At 33.5% G+C, this 19,358-nt stretch overlaps 2 protein-coding genes and 1 long non-coding RNA gene across 7 annotated transcripts in view; 1 reads left to right on the plus strand and 2 right to left on the minus strand.

Annotated features, from left to right (window-relative positions):
* Positions 1-551: 551 nt before the first annotated feature.
* LOC105123900 (cellulose synthase A catalytic subunit 2 [UDP-forming]) lies at positions 552-7,802 on the minus strand. 3 transcript variants are annotated; one of them, XM_011023676.1, is made up of 14 exons: positions 7,589-7,802; positions 6,564-6,759; positions 6,237-6,472; positions 6,036-6,138; positions 5,762-5,951; positions 4,775-5,041; positions 4,289-4,634; positions 3,986-4,123; positions 3,360-3,485; positions 3,007-3,219; positions 2,617-2,884; positions 2,338-2,534; positions 1,889-2,239; positions 552-1,440 (listed from the first exon to the last, which is right to left on the minus strand). In XM_011023676.1, the coding sequence occupies exons 1-14, from the start codon at positions 7,667-7,669 to the stop codon at positions 859-861; spliced, it is 3,294 nt and encodes a 1,097-aa protein (XP_011021978.1). In that variant the 5' UTR covers positions 7,670-7,802; the 3' UTR covers positions 552-858. The 3 variants fall into 3 exon arrangements, with proteins under 3 accessions (XP_011021978.1, XP_011021979.1, XP_011021980.1); XM_011023677.1 differs by having other exon boundaries at positions 3,360-3,482; positions 3,983-4,123; XM_011023678.1 differs by having other exon boundaries at positions 5,762-5,948; positions 7,589-7,801.
* An 8,802-nt stretch (positions 7,803-16,604) lies between these two features.
* Positions 16,605-18,341, plus strand: LOC105123902 (uncharacterized). The gene is made up of 2 exons (XR_841967.1): positions 16,605-17,101; positions 17,238-18,341. It is a non-coding gene; the product is annotated as an uncharacterized LOC105123902 (long non-coding RNA).
* Positions 18,076-19,358, minus strand: part of LOC105123901 (reticulocalbin-2-like) — a 4,069-nt gene continuing 2,786 nt past the window's right edge. Inside the window, exons 5-9 of one of the 3 annotated variants that reach the window (XM_011023679.1) lie at positions 19,184-19,358; positions 18,952-19,048; positions 18,652-18,788; positions 18,441-18,552; positions 18,076-18,340 (exon numbers count right to left, since the gene is read on the minus strand). In XM_011023679.1, the coding sequence (XP_011021981.1) occupies positions 18,666-18,788; positions 18,952-19,048; positions 19,184-19,358 (395 nt within the window). In that variant the 3' untranslated portion in view covers positions 18,076-18,340; positions 18,441-18,552; positions 18,652-18,665. Of the gene's footprint in view, positions 18,341-18,440; positions 18,553-18,648; positions 18,789-18,951; positions 19,049-19,183 lie in introns of all 3 variants that reach the window. The other 2 variants (XM_011023681.1, XM_011023680.1) reach the window with 2 other exon arrangements.

Here is a 19,358-nt window from a genome sequence, read left to right on the forward strand (position 1 = left end):
TAAGTATTCAATGAGAGAGAGGTTTAATTCGATATTTTAATATATTATTCATGATTTCTTATCAAATGATGAGATGTTATTTAATTAAATGGGCCTCCGTACTTTTTATATGGTAGTTCTTTGATCGATAGAGCTCTATGAGAAACTTGATGTTATATGAATTGTAGATTTAAAATTTACTTATCTTACAATGAAATACCGAGTTAATATGGAGAGAGTAGAAATAATTAAATTTGCAAGAAAATAAAAGGGAAGGATTGTTATCGATCCTCTTACAGTCATAATAATAATCGACTTCACTGATTAAATTGAGGAGACGGATCCCCTGAAAGGATCTCTCATCCTTTCAAGAGATCCATGGACATAATATATTCCTAGCTTGCCAACAAAGCTGTTGAAGAAGGATAATTAATGTCGGGAGAGCAGAAATGATGAAAGGATCTTCCAGGGTAGAAGTGAGACCACATAATGCCATAATATTTGCACTCTCAACATCAGGTTACAGACGGCGAGACAATAAAACAATTATATAGTCGAGTGGTCTAAGACACTTACATGGATCCCCACATTGACGGGGATACTTTATGATTCAATGCCCTTGAGACACAGAAACTGGTATGAAGAACATAACCCTCTAGAACCCACAAGAATTTAATGAAAGAATCAATGAAAGCCCTGTAAAGAAAAAAAAGTTGTCATCCCCAAACCCAAAAGTATCTACACCCCCAAATTACAGCTTTCTTCTCAAAAATATTTCCTTCTTCTTGGCCATTGACATGTAACATGGGGCAATGCATGTCGCGTCCAGTCCGTGGACTGCCTCCAGGCCCCTTGAATCCATAATTATCTTGATGTGGCCTAATCACAGTTCAATCCACACACTTCCAAGACAGGACCATCTCTTGACACAAATGGGTTTATACGAACCCACAGGAGAGTTAGGATTGAGGCCAGTAGAATTGACCATACCAAAATGATGGTGGGCATGCGATCTTGTTTCCCAAGAAGCCCTTTGAGGAAGGGGTAGAGGTGGAGGATGACCCATAGGGCAAAAAACAGCCTCCCAAACAATGGACCCCATGAATCATACCCATTGTTGATGGCGTCCGAGACCCCAACCACAACGCCAACTATGTTCATGATCAACAACGTTGTAGGTGGGATCAACAGCGATGTCCACTTGAATATGTACAGCTCTGAGAATTCTCCATCATCTGCTCCTTTTGATGTAACAGTGAAGTTTGTACTAACACCAGCCAAAACCTTGAGCAAACCCTGGAAGAGAGCAAACAGGTGTGATGAAACACCTCCAATCACCCAAAATTGTTCATTTCTCCACCAGTCATCTATCCCGACACCACCCCACTGCATCTCGAGGATACCAGTTGCAGCTATAGATATGAAGAGGGCTATGAACACGATACTGGCATAATTACTAATCTGTACAACATAAAAGACCCGATTTAGATTGAAGAGTAGATGATTAGTAGCGGCTAGAACAACCAACTAAAAAAGCATTATTCCCATGCTATACAACAACTACATGAAAAACAAGCTTTTCAAAGAACAATAATTCTTTCAAATCCCATGCAACCATGAGCTGATTCACAATAAGCGATCAAGCTACTTAACAGAACAGGTCTTGTAGAGAGAAGGGATGATTGATTAACATAATAGAGCCAAACAGATCATAACAGAGACACGTTTTCAGTTTTGTTACTTGAAAACACGTCTTAAGTTGGAAAAAAAATTTCCTCACATCACTTGCACATCCAATGACCAATAAACAATAAGATACGAAGATTTTAGGAGGAACAACTAACTTTTATCAAGAATAACTATGTTTCAATTTTCCAACTGGATGTAATAACACAAAGTGTGGTGTTACCTCAGGAACAATGAATTTCCCAGTGAGCAGGCATATAGCTGGTAGTGTACAGTAAACAAGCAAGGGAATGGATGTCCAAGGATACACAACTGAGTTTATGTAGGAAAATCGTTCCAACCACTTCAATCCACCCCCATAACCATACCAAATTGGACAGTGTCTGCTGAAGAAAATCTCAACAGAACCGAGGGCCCACCGAAGAACCTGGTGTAGACGATCTGACAGGTTAATTGGAGCTGACCCCTTGAATGCAGGCCGCTTAGGTATGCAGTAAACAGACCGCCATCCATGGCAGTGCATCTTGAATCCTGTCAAGATATCTTCTGTAACAGAGCCATATATCCAGCCAACCTGGTTCAGTACAAAAAATTTAGATGATATGTGGGAGATAAAAGCACAACTTTCTTATGTTGGGTTTGAACAGTTCAAGTCTCTTTGTTTTCACTTACTTCCTTTCCCCATTCTGTTTTATCTTCATAACCACAGCTGATAACTTGGATGGCTTCTCTCAACAGTGATGCAGGAGATGCATCCCGAGGAACTCCACCATTCTCCAGAAGAGTGGAAACTACAAACACTGGAGATTGCCCAAACTTCTTTTCCAGCTTCATTTGGGATGTTTCAGAAGATTTTTCAGAAGTTGATTCTGCAATATCAGCCAACTCTAAGAGATCTAAAATTTAAACACAAATAAATAAAACACAATGGGTGCAGTAGCTTCGTAAAACCTTCGATTCCTTCAATATTTTCAAGGGCATGTATCTGCTTTGATGCTTCCCTGTTCTTTGACTTCTTCTTCTCCTTTTTTGGCTTCGATTTCTTGTTTTTTCTGGACCCACAACATAGACAGCACCATTTTGGCAAACAGTTGCAAGTCTTGCCAGGGGGCTTCTTCTTGACAGGTGCATCATAACCATAAAGTGCTTGCCTCCGAAAAACACACCCGGTTCCAACATATATTGGTCCTTGTAAACCATCCAATCCTTTCATATTTATCTGTTTTCAATTAGGAGATTAGCTTTTCCGTCATAGTCAATAACATCATAAGAGAAAGGGAGATGCAGGAAACAATAACATCATAAGAGAAAAGGAGATGCAGGAAAGCAAAATACACATACATCAAAGAATACAACGTTTCGATTTGAGTATCTATCATGACTATCAATGCCATCAAATCGTTGAGGAAACTGCACATAACAAACTTTTTTGCCTGATGTTGGATCCATCATGAAACACATGGCTTCTCTAAGTGCTCTGCTATTGTTAATATAATGGTCACAATCAACATTCAGAAGATAAGGGGCATTTGACAGAACTGCAGAGACCCGCACCTATTACAACCATAAAAGAATAGACAAAGCTTATTAGTTCTTGGCAACATGTTAAATGTTAGAAAAGGCATGTAACAGAACAAAAAAAGGCCATCCATAGATGTTAAGAATATACAAGTCATCCAACATCCATCGCTTACCAGTGAATTCATGGCCCCAGCCTTCTTATGGTGTTCAAACCCTGGCCTCTTCTCACGAGAAACATAAACCAGACGAGGTAACTCGCATCCTTCCACGTCACGAACTCCACTTTGACCAAGGAAAACCTGCAAAGAAAAGAGCATTTTCTTTACATGGCGCATGAGTGCATCCCTACAATTTACAGTACCTAATCCTCTACTTGAGTGGTGTAAACCCCATAATTAGTGAGGGAATCTAGTAACTTTTGGACTGACTAGTCACTTGACAACAATATGTGGAGCAAGAACTGTAGAATTGGTACAATCAGCATGTCAAAAGCAATTTGGATGACAGAATTTCAGGAAACATGACAGGTAGCTGGTAAGAGTAGCACCTTGATAAATCACAAATTCTGCTTCGACAAGTAACAAACCCAGCAAACAACAAAATAGTAAAGACAAAAGTAACATCATGCTTACCAAAAACATACAAAGGGTACAACAAAGCATAAGCATCAATGTCAGGATAAAAAAAATGGTGCGTTTAACAAGGAAAAATGACTGATTTTTACCTGAACATGCATTATTTTGCAATCAAAAAATCAAGAAATCAGAATCAATACTTCTAGAAAGGACCATAATCTTACCTGAATCATGCCAGGATGGTCTCGTACATTGTTTCCAGGCCATGGAGTTCCGTCTTGCATTGTCCAACCATCTTCCGGAACCTTTTGTGCTGTGGAAACCAACCCATTTATCCTCACTTTGAATTCTTCATATTCTCTCTGAACGAAAAATAGAACCAAATATAATCATGAGCTAATATTGAGAAATAATCATCATGTCACTGAACTAAATTTTATGTGAGTTTTGAGAATATACATCAATTTGGAATTCCAATCCAGTAAAACTTAGATCAACATGGATCTGAATGAAGAGAAATCTCTAACCTTCATGGCACGCCTTTCCCTGACAAATGCTGGATGAACTTTATTTTTCAAATAGTCAATCTTCTGAGAAAAATACCACTCAGGGGCACGGGGCTCGATGTTAAATTTCTTGCAAAATGGAACCCACTTCCTAGCAAATTCAGATGTCTCGGAGAGAGCTTCAAATGTAAGCATGGCGGCGCCATCGTCTGACACATAGCATGCAACTTTATCCACAGGATAATCAACCGCAAGAATAGAGAGAACAGTGTTCGCAGTGATCAGCGGAGGTTCTTTCATAGGATCAACTGTACTAACAAAAATGTCTACGCTGGCTAACTCAGATGGTTTCCCTTCTTTTTCATACCTGATAATTGAGCACAGCTATTGTAATTCATGCACACAACAAAAAAGAAGTAAATGAAGAAGAGGAGGAATGAAATGAAGCCTGATAATTTCAGGTAGTAAAGAACATATTACATAACTAAATGGATCGACTCCACATACCTCAGCGATAGCCTATCAAGGTATGTTTCCCGTTCTATAGGGTACCATTTTGGAAACTGGTCTAGAATCCATGATACTGCAAACCATATTTCACATATTACTGATGTCAGCCACAAACCATATGCGTCATTGACTGGGTGGAGAATTCTATAGTGAAAAAAGATGCCAAGAATCACAAGACGTAGAATGATTATCATTCTGTATGGGTTTATCTTGCTTGAGGGAATCGGTAACTTCCTTGAAAGTGGCTGTCTGCCCTCATCCATCCTGACAAAGTACATCAAGAAAGCTTGTAAGTTACCCAGATAAATGAATGGATAAACCAACAAAAAAAAAACAGAGGGAAAAAACCAATACACTAAACAATTTTGACTAAAATTCTAATAATTTTGCCTAGATTTTACAGCCTTATTGATCAACAGATTACTGATTCCAACAAGAGTATTACATAGGAAAATGTAACATTCAAAAGATAAATGCATATATGAAAGGTTAGGTTCACAACAAAAGAAAACATAAGGTTGTTTAAGTAGTAAATGTCAGCATTCAAGAGCATAGATTAAAGTTGACCCTAACATGAAACCAAACTGTTTTCTTTCCTGCCTCAGTGTCACCCCAAACCCCAAGTGGACAGACAGGGTCACAAACAATTATGTGATCCACCATTGTCTCAAGGCTTATGCAAAGCAGTGGTTATTGTGAGTTTTCCAAAAGGCAACAATGTCCAACAAGGCATTTCAGATACTAAGTGATTTCTTTCCAGAAACCCTTACAAATATTTAAGATTTCTAAAATTTTGTCTTTGCAAGTTGTCACACCAAACACCGGCCGTCACAGATTCAAGTATATGTAATGCAAGAATGATGTAAAGAAAAGTTTGCAGGAGAATCTCGTCTTTGCATGTTGTCATACCAAACACCTGCCGTCACAGATTCAAGTATACGTAATGCAAGAATGGTATAAAGAAAGTTTGCAAGAGTCTCTCACATGGGCAAATCAGGATCATCCAGTTCATCCCCTTCAAAGTTTCCACCATCACATCCTCCTTCATGCTTAACAACCTGAAGTTTGTCGTTCTGTCTTTTCTTCCAATCCTCCATTCTGTCCTTCCATGCCACACTCCCATACCCGTACACTGCAATGTCTTTCTTTGGAACCATTGGTCTTGGTTGAGCTACAACATTGGAAGCATCCAGTTAACTGATAACAGGATCAATTGAACAATCAACACAAGGATATGCAAGTAGAGGCCCAGACTTACAAGGTATAGATGGATCAGAAAATGAAGTTGGATGAACTCTATTTCCATAACTCATGTGTGGTGGTACAATAAGTGCATGTCGGTCAGAAGAAATATCGGCATCCTAAAACAAAGGAAGAGGAAAATAAATAAAAAGCATTGCTTAACCCACTGTTACTGGTTTTCATTTAATGTGCACATATCAATGACATACTGAATTACCTCCTCGCCATAAGTTAAAAGAGGAATTTTAGAGCTGAGGGGAGATGAATCAAGTTCCCCTTGTGTGGGAATTCCATATGTATTAGAGTGAGAAGCACGGCCAGTGTTCATGCCTGAAGAGAGCATTGCCTCTGCAACTTGTTCTGGGCTTAAACCATCAAGGTTTCCATAATCAAACTCATGTTCCAAATCATCTATATCATCTTCTTCCTCGTCACCCTCAACCCTTGGACTACCTGCAACATGGTTGATCGTTATTGATACTCCAAATGATGAATGGAATCTCAATAAACACAGACACACAAAAATAGTTCAGGAAACCCTAACCTTTGAGGCGCTTGTATCTGGTCTTGCATTGAGGGCAAGCTTGATTTCCCTCTCTTCTCTCATATTCATAGCAGGGGCGACACACTGGGAAAGCACATTCATTGCACGCAACAAATGGCTCTCCATCCACTGTGATTTCAATCTCGTCCCCACATATCTGACACACTTGCCCACTCAATTCTTTCACTGACTTAATCTGTACATTCCCAGTTACCGCAAAATGAGTTATCACAACACTTGATCATGAATGACACCTTCAACAAAAATACATAAATAAATGCATGGAAAATTATGATTTAAGTTATCTCAAATCCAATAACTCCTCTTGATATATCATCACAATCCATTCATAAGCTAATGTACCATCTCCTTTCTTGCTTGCCCGAGTTACATCAGTTATAACCAAGCAAAACACCCAGAATTAGAGGTTGAACTCTCTTCTGCGGGATATAAAGTGTAAGGTTGAACAATATGGTGTTCACGTAAACTCCAAGAAACCTAGTAATGATCTAAACTACATAGGATATAAAAATCCTAGTAAAACATTAACTTTCAATAAGAAGAAGAAGAAGAAAATCCTAGAAAGCTGTCCAAATAATAAAGTACAAAAAAAAAAAGTAAACGTTATTGCTCCTCCTACACTGCACCAACCAAGTAGTTCCTATTTTTTTCTCGTGTCATGAACCTCAGATCAACATAGTGTACATGGATCTGGAAGACCTAGTAACTGGACATAAGTTAATCCTCTGCAAATCTGCACTGCAACTTTCATTTCCTTACCAATTGGGGATTGACTCCAACATTTACATAAAGAAATCATAATCTAAATCTCCATTTACTAAATTCGTGTCCTTTTGTAAGAACTGAAACTAAAAATTGAAATGCATCGACTTGTTCAAGCTTTAAAAAAAAGAAAAAAAAAACCATAACCCAGAAAGTGAAATCAGTGAACATGAGTACGGGAAAAAAAAAAAGGACGCAGGCCAGATCAGGAATCGGGAAAATGAGAAAATGGGTTCTCTTACTCTTGCATTCTCATCCGCATTTATGAGGACAAACTCGTTCCTGTTGTGAGAACCGGCAATGAGTCGGCCCCCAGTATTCATCTTGTTGTATAAATAAGATCAAAACCCAAACTCAAAACTGAGTCAACTCGTGCATCCCACGCAAATTTACCCAACCAATGCAGTTTTTGTTCCTTTTTCCCTCTTCTAAAAGATATAGAAGAAGAGGGAGGAGGAGGAGGGGTACAAGAAAGAAGAGGAAGGGCTGGCTGTTAGTTTTTTTAGGGTTTTGTTATAATTTATATGTGTTTGTGTGTGTGTGTGTGTGTATACATATATTAAAATGATTGCTTGAGAAGACGAGTCGCTCTCCTCTCTGTATCTTAGCTGGTTTCAATTTGTTGCAAATCAAGATAAGAGAGAGCGGATTTACAAGTAAAAAGTGATAGCGGTACTACTAGCAGCGATGACTGACTTGATTCTTCTTCACTAGTAATAATTTAATAAAGAAAAAAATTAATTAAATAAAAAAGTGGGGCCAGAATGGCGGGTGGCACTGCCATGTGCCCCACCCTACTTGCTTTCTCTCCTCCACAGTCGATTTATCAAACTACAAGTGGTTATCAACTAATTTGTCTCTCCCATTTATTTCTTTCCTGTTGAAGATGGACAGAGGGGACGAACCAACCGGCGGAAAACGAAGTCGAGGATGCAGACTAGTTTTTTTTTCATTCTCAAGTGTATGGGTTTTTTTGTAAAAAAAAAAAAATTCACAGCATCCAGAACAGTACAGACGGGGAGAGGGTACGAGTAATGACATGATCTACGCCGCTTGAACAGATCCTGATTCAGAGCTAGCTTGCTTTCCTTTTTTATTTGGTAGACTTTTTTTTATTTCCTTGAATATAAATTCATGCTTTAATTCTGCATTGTCAATTATCAATTATTAATTATATTATAATATATCTATAAAAAAAATTAATAGCCCTTTGAATTTCAAGTAGATTGGCAGGGGGAGCAGTTTTTACTCGATCAATGCCTTTTCTATTTTTAAAACCTGTAATGTTTTGCACTTTGATCCCTCAATTTATTCACTTTCTAATTTGATCCTGCAAAATTGTTTGATTTGTGATTGGTCTTTGCTTTGCTGATTTGTTTTTCATACATGTTTATGGGGATCTCAAGAAAATATTACATCGCTCGACTAATTAAATATTTTGAAAAATAAAATTCAGTTTTATTGTTTTACAGTCATTAAAGCTTCAGGAACCGAATTTTGAAATTAAAAAAAAATGCTTAAAATGCTTACCCTCTTCTTTTTGTCAAAATTAGAGACTGATTTACACAATCGAGGGAGGAGTTCATGTAATCTTTTAATGTTGGTCTCTTAAACTTTTTTTAAATTGATCCCTTTGTTGTATTGGCTTTGTTTATGATTTAATTTGATAATTTATTTTGATTGGCTTAATTTAGGAGGATATTGCAATAACAATGATCACTAACTTATTTCAATTTGCCATCTACTTTACTATATTAAAAGATAAGGTGTAAAACCGATGTGCTTCACTTCCACTCTGGTTTTTTTTCATTTTTAACCTTTTTCTTTCTCTATTTCTATCATCATTTTTTTTTCTTTCCATTGAAATCTCCTGAGGTCTAATTGGATATTGAGTTTGAAATCATGACAAAAAAAAAATTAAAAAATAAATAATTAAAATATAAAACATAAAAAAATATGTGGTTAATCCTGAATCCACAGCAATTTTTTTCAGTCGGAAACTTGCCAACAAAGATAAAGTGAAACTTAGGAAGTTTAATAATTTCAGGATGTTTTTTGTATTTTCTAACCATTTTATTTTTCTATTTAAAGGTCATAAATAGGTTTGTTAAACTTTGTGTGTGTGTATATATATATATATATATATATATGTGTTTTCATGTGACAAAAATAGCTTAAATGATTTTATGGGCAGGTGTTTCGTCAACTAAGGTAACCTAAATCTATAAAGCAAACAATCTTTTGTCTACCATAGCAGACTATGTTTAGATGCTTTATTTTTTTGTTTGAAAATAAAACTAGGTTGTACGACCTTAATGGTGGGTTTTCGACCACTTGACCCTAAAAACTAAGCAGCGGGGCAATGCAATGTTTGCTTGGTTTTTTTTTAAAAGTAAAATCGTCCACCTTTATTGCCAAAAAAAAAAGTGATATATTTGATAATAAAAAGTGAAATTGTATTTTTTTAATAGTTTTAAATGTAATAAAAAAAGTGAGGTTGTATTTTTAAAAACTAAACAACAAAAAATGCAATAGAAAAATAAAAAACAATAGCCTAGATGTTTTAGTTTGGATGAACCGTTAAAATTTATATTTTAAGAAAATGATATTCTGTATTAAAATTGAATTGCAAAACAACTCGGGGCCGAATGAAGTATAATCTGTAAAGGTTGGGGACTAAAGTGAATTTTCTGTGAAAACTTTGAACCCATCATTTATTTTCAGTGTCTTTTCCACACAAAAGGTTTGGGGACTGAATTAAAAAAGTAAAAAATTCAGAACACCAAGTTTATACTGAAATGCGAGAGCGTTAGCCGTGCAAATGTGCATGGTGTAATTCTCCCGCATGTTTTAGAATTTCTGTTAATGTTAAGAAAATCTGTCACCGTTCAAAAAAACTGCTATTACGGTAGTTATTATAGCTGCGGAACATTTATGACGCCGAGCACTCATGGTCACACCTGTACTCGGACAGGGTCGCCCTTTGCCAGTTAATTGACCATGATGCCACGTAACACTGGAGTTTTAGTGTTGGACAGCTCGGAAAATGCAGTTATTCTTCTGCCCCACGGAAGGGCAAAAGGGACATAAGCCATTTTTTAAGTAGCAGCAGCAACACCTGGTCAACGCCAAATGAACAAGAGCCTTGCTTCAAAAAGAGAAAGGGATTATTGTAAGTTAGTTCCCATAGTTCAATCATACTAATTAATCAATTCCCGTGGTTTTAAAAAAGTATTTTTAATTCTTTTTTTATACCCATTTATAGTCTGATTGTTACGTCATATCATGCTATTTTATAGTTTATTTTTCCATTCCTTTTAAAAAACAGGGGAGGAAATGATAAAATAAACAATACATTTTTGGAGAAAAAAACCTTATCCCAATATGGTCAATAAAAAGAATTGTGTTAAGATAAATATATTTTTTATTTTTTAAAATCTATTTATTATATTAGCACATAAAAAAATTGAAATATATTATTTTTAAAAAACCCGTATGGTAACTTTTCTTGTCCACGCTTTTACTATATTATATACGAGGTGGCTTGTCCTTTTATGCCACCTGTGCATCGGGTGTCGGTAGACCTAACTGATACGCAGAAATACATAATCATGCTTTTGATATTTATGGCAAGACTTTAGAGAAGACTTGTCTTTCACATAACATGATTTTGATATTGATCTGATGACTTTAATCATTGCATCATGACAAAAAGCTACCTTACGTAATTTTGCTTACATCTTTTTTCACGAAAAGTTCCCACTGTAAATTATACATATATTTGTACCGTTAGGTAGAGATTAGGATAGATTTGTTTTGGTGTTTTAAAGGTGTTAAAAAATTAAATTACATTTATTTTTTTTATTTTAAATTAATATATTTTTAATATTTTTAAATTATTTTAATATATTAATGTTAAAGATAATTTTTAAAAATTAAAAATATATTATTAATTTATATTTTAACATGAAAAATTATTTTAAAAACAATCGTAACCATTATTATTCTAGCAAACTTAAATGCATGTCAGCAGTAATTATCCAGAACTTGAACATATATGATTTGCTCGGCTCAGCAAGTTTTTTACGCTACGGGCTTCCTGAAGGTTCATTCCTAACGGAATTAAATGTTATTTATTTATTATATGTGTGTTTAAGTGTGACTTCTTTCTTTAATCAAATGTCTTCGGACTTGATGACTAATATATGTGTCAATAATCAATGCCGTGTCCCGTGAATAACCCATTGCTAATTAAACAGCCATTCAAGAAGAATAAACAGACAACTATTTAGGTGGTCCCAAGTGATAAATACTTGGATTAAAGAGTTTACTTTCTTTGTAGTTTCAGATTTGAGTCTTTAGTTGCTCATATGATGGCCACTAAAGACTTATATAGTCGTTAACTTTAGGACCCGTGGGATTAGTTGTGGTACGCGCAAACTGCCCAGACATCCACGTTAATAAAAAAAAAATAAACAAACAAACTTCCCTGTTGAAACATGACGTTTCTTCTTCATCTTCTTCCTTTTCTTTTCATTTTTTGTAGGGTTATTGTGTTTTAATGATTAAAATATATATATTTTTTGTATTCTCTTCACATTTTTTTATTGATTTTACCTTTTAAAAAAAATTATAAATATTAGATCCTACGATGAAAAAGGCAAGTGTCCATTTATCATACATGAATTATTCACCTGCACTATATCATGTTCAGATATTATTAATATTTTTTTTAATAAAAAACTAAATCATATAAAGATTAACATGATGTAACTCTATTGAGTATATAAATCTAAAACTAATTTATATAACTCATTAAAATATAATTTAATTAAAAAAATTTAAGATTTTATCTTTTTAAAATACTAATATAGCAACATATCAAATATAAAAAAAAATATAAAAATTTAATTGAAGAAAATAAAAATCCGTAAACTCGGATACAAAAAATAAAAGTATGAACACTTAATTATAAAAATAGAGAGGTATAAACACTCAAATAAATATTCAAAAGAGGATATAACTTCATTGGAATTAAATTTTATACAAGTATAGCACTTGATTTTTCAAATCACCTACTTTAAAGACCCTTCATCCGTGGAGTGTGAATTCGAAGGAACCAGATTGCCGAGTAACCTTCCCACCTGGCGTGTGTTATCATTGGCGAAAGGACCTTTTCCTCCGCTGAGAACACGTCACTTGGCAACTTGTTTCAAGAAGAATCCACTATAATACCTTACAGCATGTTTATATATAACCAGAGAAGCGGGACCTCGATATAATGTTTATCTAGTGCACGCATTTTGAACTCTGAAACTACGTTTTTATTTGTCTATGACGTCTCAGCTTTGATATTGAACGTTTAGAGTTTTTACATTTAACATAAATTGCTCTGATAGAATTATTATTTTACTATTGAGCGGAAAAAATGGGAGACTTGGTTATAAGGGTAATTTAGTATTTTTAATGGTTAGTTGGTTATTAAAAAATTGTTTGAAATATCTAAATTATTTCTATATTTTTATATAATAAAATTACATTTTTACATATTTATTTGTAATTTTGAGGGTTGTGATGGGTCTTTTGATGTTTTAAAAAAATTTTATTTAAAAAAATTATTAACACATGCATGATGTCAGTATATGAGTGGAGTTTATGTTCTTTAAATGGCATGTATGACACCATCTATTTTGTCATGTTTTTGGTCGGAGGTAGCGCCGCCACACTCTCTTCTTTCTAATGCAGTGCGTGATAGCAGGTGATAAATGGTTTGTCATCGATGGCCTGTTTTTTTTTTCTTTCTCTCCCCTTTATTTCAAATAAAATATATGCATGTTTTTTTTTTTTTTTTCAATTTATATCTTTTTTTTTGTTTATTTTCATCGTTAACCATTCAAAAAATTATACATGTTTCAATATAGTTTTTAAATTATAATTTATCATATATATTTTTTTTTCAATTCACTTCTTATTATTTTGATATGTGATCTTTTCTCCCAACTCTCTCGTTAAAGTTATACTAGTTTTTAATTTCATATTTTAATCAAAATTGATAGTGATTTATTTTTTTCAATTTAACCCTCTTTTTTTTTGTCTAATTTTTTTTTATTTAATCCTCCAGTTTAAATTTTTTCGATACTCTCTAATTATTTTTTTATTTTTTTTAGTTTTATCCTTCGATGTCCAATCTATTCAAAATTAGTTTTTGTGGCTTTTCTATTTGTCGCACTTCTGATTTGATGACACAGGCCACGAGTTTTAAGAGTTAATGCAGTTAAATATCTTTTTTTTTCCTTATTTGTTTTTAGAATTTTATAATTATACATTATTTGTTTATAAAAAATAGTTTTGTGATTATATTCAATTTTTTTCTACCAGTTTATCATATTTCATAATTTAGACCATAAATTTTATATGCCTTTTTTTTATAGAGGTTTTTTTAAAAAAAATTTTGCATTTTATTTTTGAATATTTTTTTAAAAAAAATTATACATATCAGTTTTATTTTGTAAAAAAAAAATAGTTATTTAAAAATAATATTTTTGATTTGTCCGACCTTCCATAATATGTTTTTTATTTATACAGTTTCATATGTGTTTCTATAATCTATCATCTTTTATTGATTTCATAAACAAATCAAATAGAAATAAGTAGATAAATATCTTATTTTTTTCATGTTAGATATCACGATCTACACATTTTTTTTAATTTTTACAGTTTATCTTTTAATTATTATTAGCAAATATTTCTTGTTTGCATACATACATAGCCATTGATTTATTTAATTAAATATTCAAAAAAGATTTTCAATTTATAATTTAAATTTTTTTACATAAAAAATAACAAAATAACTCATATACTTATTTTTAAAAATATAACTATGACCCATGGTAGAAAGCGTGTAGGCTTAGGGGCCATTTAACGCAACGGTTGAACCATTATTTCATCATTTATTTAAAAAATAATTTGCTTCAAATTATTTTTTCATATTTTTTGATTTATTTTTCACATGTTAATGTTGAAGATAAATTTTTAAAAATAAAAAAATATATTTTATTTAAATGGATTTAAAAACTAAAAATATTTTTAAAAACAACTTATACTACTATTTCAAATACCGTATTAGATCCCATTCAATACTGTATTAGATATTATTTTTTGAATTACCTTTTTATTTTAAAACATATCAATATAATATCTTGAATTTTTTTAAATTTTTTTCATATTAACAAATTAAAATAATTTAAATTTTTTTAAAAATAACTCGAAAAAAAAAAAAGAAGCGGTAAAAGCTTTCCACGACTACAAAAACAAACGTGCCACAAATATTGTTAAAAAGTTCTGACATTTGGTAATGTGGTTGCTAGAATGATATATACCACGGAACATACAGAACCATGGCCACCCCTGGTTCCTCAAATTGAAAACATGCCACGCGGTAATGCATGTGACGGTAGGGTCCACTTACAGGCAAATGAGGGGCTTCCTTTCACATTTCGTGTGGGTCCAAGTCGGCCTGCAGCCAGCCGAATACGATTGATTCTTGTCCTGGGGTCGTAAAGACAGCTGGCGATTGTGATTGCTTTGGTGGGAGATGAACTGGGAACCACAGAATTTCTAACCAGAGAAAAAGTAAGAGGAAAGAGCAAAAACTCACCAGGCAAGTGTCGGTCGCGATGTAATTTACTTTCCATTTCAATTCTTTTGATTTCTTTTATTTTAAGAGAATGGTATGATCAGATGATTCTTAAAAATATCGCTACAATTATTTATTTTAAGATTATTTTGTTTTCAAATATATAAAAAATAATGGTCAATGCCTGAATAATAAGTAAAAACCCATCTTTACTACCTCTTATTACCATTCCTATAAAAAAATATAATATTATTTAAAAATCATGATAAAATTTAATAATAATTTAAATACAATGTTAAGCAATTTTTATAATTCATTTCAATCAAAATAAAAAAAATCTTGAAAAAAAAAAACATAAAAAGGACACAAAAGCCTGGGCCAAAGAAATGGGGGCTCTCATGTTTGACCAAGGAAGGAATGCTCAGCGCACGTGGGCCAACAAGGCCATGCCGCGTGCCTTGCATTTTTTACACAATAACGAACCACATGTTATTTGCTTGTTTAAATTGTGCCCCCTGAAAAGGGGCCTGAAAAATCAAGTAGGATTTTTTTAGACTAAAATGCCATTCTAAAATATAATAAACAAAACCAAATTTATTGTAAAACCATTTTTTTTGAAAAATCAAATAAAATTCAATAGCACAGTGTTTTTTTCAAAAATTAAAAAAATTACTAAATTCACTTCTAAATCAATATAATATAAAATTAAAAAATTAAAAAATAAATTTGAAAACTAAGATAGAAGAATCTTCCAAGGACAAAAAATAATAAAGAACATTGTTTGAATCTAATGTACAGGAAAAAAAATAAAGAACATTGTCCAGTGTGTATGAACAATGGATTGCACAATGTTTTCAGTTGATCAACTAGGTTAAGGATAGTACCTTGTTTTATATGTGCTAGCAGTCCTAATAGGATCTCGTTGATTCAATTACAGCTTTTATATTTGACCAAATGCTTATTATTCACGCTCACTAGAAAATTATTTAAGTATTACATTTGAAAATTATTTTAATTCAATTTCAATTTCAATTTAAGTATTATATTTTGACTTATGAACATGTATGCAATCTAACTGAGTTGTCATACTTTTAATTAGTGCCGTAACTTTTAGTTTAACAAATTACACACATGCATGCCCTGGAATAGAAGAATATTCTCTTTCTTTTTTTATATGGGATAAAATCTACAGGCCTTGGAAAAGCAAAGAAGAATTTTAATCCGACGTGGAACAAATTTTACAATAAAATATTTACTTTTTACTAGCCTTGTTAAAAGTTTTTTAAGATAAAACTTTAATTTATTTATAAATAAATTTTAATTTTTAAATATTACATATTATAGTATTTATGTCGGGGAAAATTTTTAAATAAAAAAAAGCACAACATTTTCTTGTCCAGCTTTTTCATTAATTTTTTTTAATTATTTTTTCAATCTATTTAGAAATACGATGTAAATTATATTTTAAAAAAATTTAAATTTTTTTTATTTAAAATAAAATTTTAAAATATTTTAATGTAGTGATGTTAAAAATAATTTTAATATATTTTTAAATAAAAAATATTTTGAATCTTCATCACTGTTACGAAACCAAATAATACTCTGGGCTTCTAGCCTTCCACCTACAGTTGCAGCATGTCTCCTAAAATCCAGCCTTCATTAAAATCGATAGAAACACAAACCAATACTGTTACATCAAAAAGTTCTCTACTTCATTGCTTCACACACAAGCTTTTTTTCTGCAACACTATTCTTTCCGAGACCCGCCATCCCCACAGTCGAGACGACTGGAATAACTCGTTGATTTAAGAAGCAATCCCATAACTCTAGACACATCTTCCTCCATTTCTATAACAATTTCCGAGCTGTCAAAGAAGGAATCTGTCTCTGGGTCTTGATCCCAGCTAACTTCATGAGTTCTATTTGCAGATGTAATTCCAAGCCCACGGCCAACTTACTGAAAGTTTCTTGATTTCACTGAGGGCTCTATTAATTTTTCATATCAAATGCAACAGGATTGTGCAGTGAAAAGAAATCCCACTCCTCTCCCTTCTGTTTGTCTTTGCGAAGCGCCTCATAAGCGAAATCGTCTGAAACTTCTTCGGCATTATAACCTATGGTAGTTTCATTGACTTGTCTTTTGCTTTCTTTTTCTCAGCATCTCAGAGAAAGCTTTTATTTTATTAATGTCATAGACTCGTTTACATTTTGCACCTGTCCTTTCACTGGCTCGCCTTTCACTTTCCTTTCCCCAGCATCTTGGAGAACAGCTTTCGACTCGTTTGCATTTTGCAGCTGTCCTTTCAATCCCCACGCAACTCTGATCCCTTCAGCAGCAAAGGAACCCACCCTTCCAATGTCCCCTCCTAGGCGAACTTGGGAAACTAAGCTGCCATTGTCTTTACTTTGGGCAAATTTTTTTTTATAAAAAAACTTGTTTATCTCGAAAATAAGGGGGAATGCTCTGATATTTTTGGAATGATTATGAAAGGAAAATTAAGAGTGATCAGCAACAAAGCAACATCAACAGGAGAGATGAAAATTAAGTGTGATCAACCACAAAGCAACATCAACGGGAGAGCAGAGCCGGTTCCCTATAGGAGATTGCGTGATGACAGATTTATTAAAGGGCGACTCTAAGAGTGGTTCCAAAGGCACTTTCAGAACATATCCCGTAAATAAAAAACACGGACGTCGATTTCTTAGATGTCCATTACTTTCTAGGGAGCAAATGTTCTAGCATACTCTTGAAGACCTCACAGCAAATGCAAAGTTGCCCGAGTCAACCTTGTAACTAGAGAACCTGTTACATGAATATGTGTTTTTTTGCAAGTTTTTCCCAGGACTCTACCAATGGGAATGATTGATTACCCACATAAACATAATCTACAGAATCAGGGATCGAATCTGAGATTCATTTAGATATAGAAAACCAGCATTTCAAGTCAAACTGCACCATGTAAAATAAATCAGGCCTTTAAAACAAGCTTGCTTGCTACATTGATAGATCAGACCTTTAATTTGAAAAAATATGACTGTAGCAAAAATAAGAATAACGAAAAAAGCCATAATTGCACAAGTCGATGCAACGCCTTGGCTTAAACTCTAAGAAACTCATTTTTGACAGTGTACAAAATCTACTGTCTGTTGCTTCAAATTACCTCGCTCTAAACAATTAATGATGTTAAGTCTTATATAATACACACTTGCATGTTGACTAGATAGAAATATCACAAATTGAAAACCAAAAATCTAAAAAACAAGCGTAATTCAACAAATTTATGCTAGAAAGTCGATGGTCCAACTAAATGATCTAATTGTAAATTTCACTACAGAATGAGTTGGGCTCCATAGCAATCTGCAAGAATGAGAATAAAAACCTTTATTTTTTGCACCTTGAATCATTCAGAAAAAGAAAAGAAAAAACTGTGGGATTATATGACAGCACAAGCACTCACCAAAAAAGAAAGTTGTGGTGCGCAATCCTCGTGAATAAGAACTTTATCATTACCAACGTATAGACCACAAAAGAATGAGTTCTGCTGCTGTTTTCTTTTTTTGAGAAATATCCTGTAATTAAGGATACAAAATAAATAAATTTTAAGTGCAAAACATAGTTGAAGACCATTTTTTTTTAACAAAAAAGGGAAGGTAGAGTAGCAGCACCACCTGCCTAGCAGAAATTAACGGAACTCATCATGTATGTCATAGTCGTCGTCTTCGTCACTGAAAATAGCACTGTAAAATACATATGGGTTCTCAATCATCTCTGTCAAGGATAGACGTCCATCTTTATCAGAATCAGCCTGCAATATATTTCATATAATATTCAAAATGGACCTTCGACACTCAAAATATATTCTAAATCGTCATTTTGCCATTACAAATACAAAGGTAACAAGGTTAGCAAGCACAGAGTCACACATCAATTATCAATCAGACATAAGTTATTTGCAGTCAAGATATTACCTGTGACAAGATGTAATCAGCTTGTTGTTTTGCATAATAACGCTCTGATGGATGAAGTTTCCCAATTATAGGTAGCAATTCTATGTCTGACAAAAATCTATGAAGGGCACACAGCCAGGTCAAGGTATTAATGGAACTTCTAAACCATTTGTGGAAATAAGATTACTAGTCAAAGAATACTAAAGAACAAGAAAAATAAAAATGAAAAGCAGAGAGAACACCAGATGAATACCCGTCACCATCTTTGTCTAGCTCATTGAACAATTTCTTAGCAGGGGCCTCCATTAAATTGTCTGATAGATGTGAAGAATTATGACCTTCTTCATCATAATTTCTCACCAAATCGAATAGCCCATGGAAAAACTCTTGAAAGTTAACCTTGCCATCTTTGTCAGAATCTCTTTCCC

The sequence above is a fragment of the Populus euphratica genome, unplaced genomic scaffold (assembly GCF_000495115.2).
Source record: "Populus euphratica unplaced genomic scaffold, PopEup_1.0 scaffold12.1, whole genome shotgun sequence".
NCBI classification, from domain to species: Eukaryota; Viridiplantae; Streptophyta; class Magnoliopsida; order Malpighiales; family Salicaceae; genus Populus; species Populus euphratica.

Excerpts from the sequence above, each read along its gene's own strand:
- LOC105123900 (XM_011023676.1), bottom strand. The coding sequence starts at position 7,669 with ATGAATACTGGGGGCCGACTCATTGCCGGTTCTCACAACAGGAACGAG. Across the intron at positions 6,473-6,563 it reads CAGATACAAGCGCCTCAAAG|GTAGTCCAAGGGTTGAGGGT; the intron begins GTTAGGGTTTCC and ends ACCATGTTGCAG. Across the intron at positions 1,441-1,888 it reads GGAAATTCATTGTTCCTGAG|ATTAGTAATTATGCCAGTAT; the intron begins GTAACACCACAC and ends TATGTTGTACAG.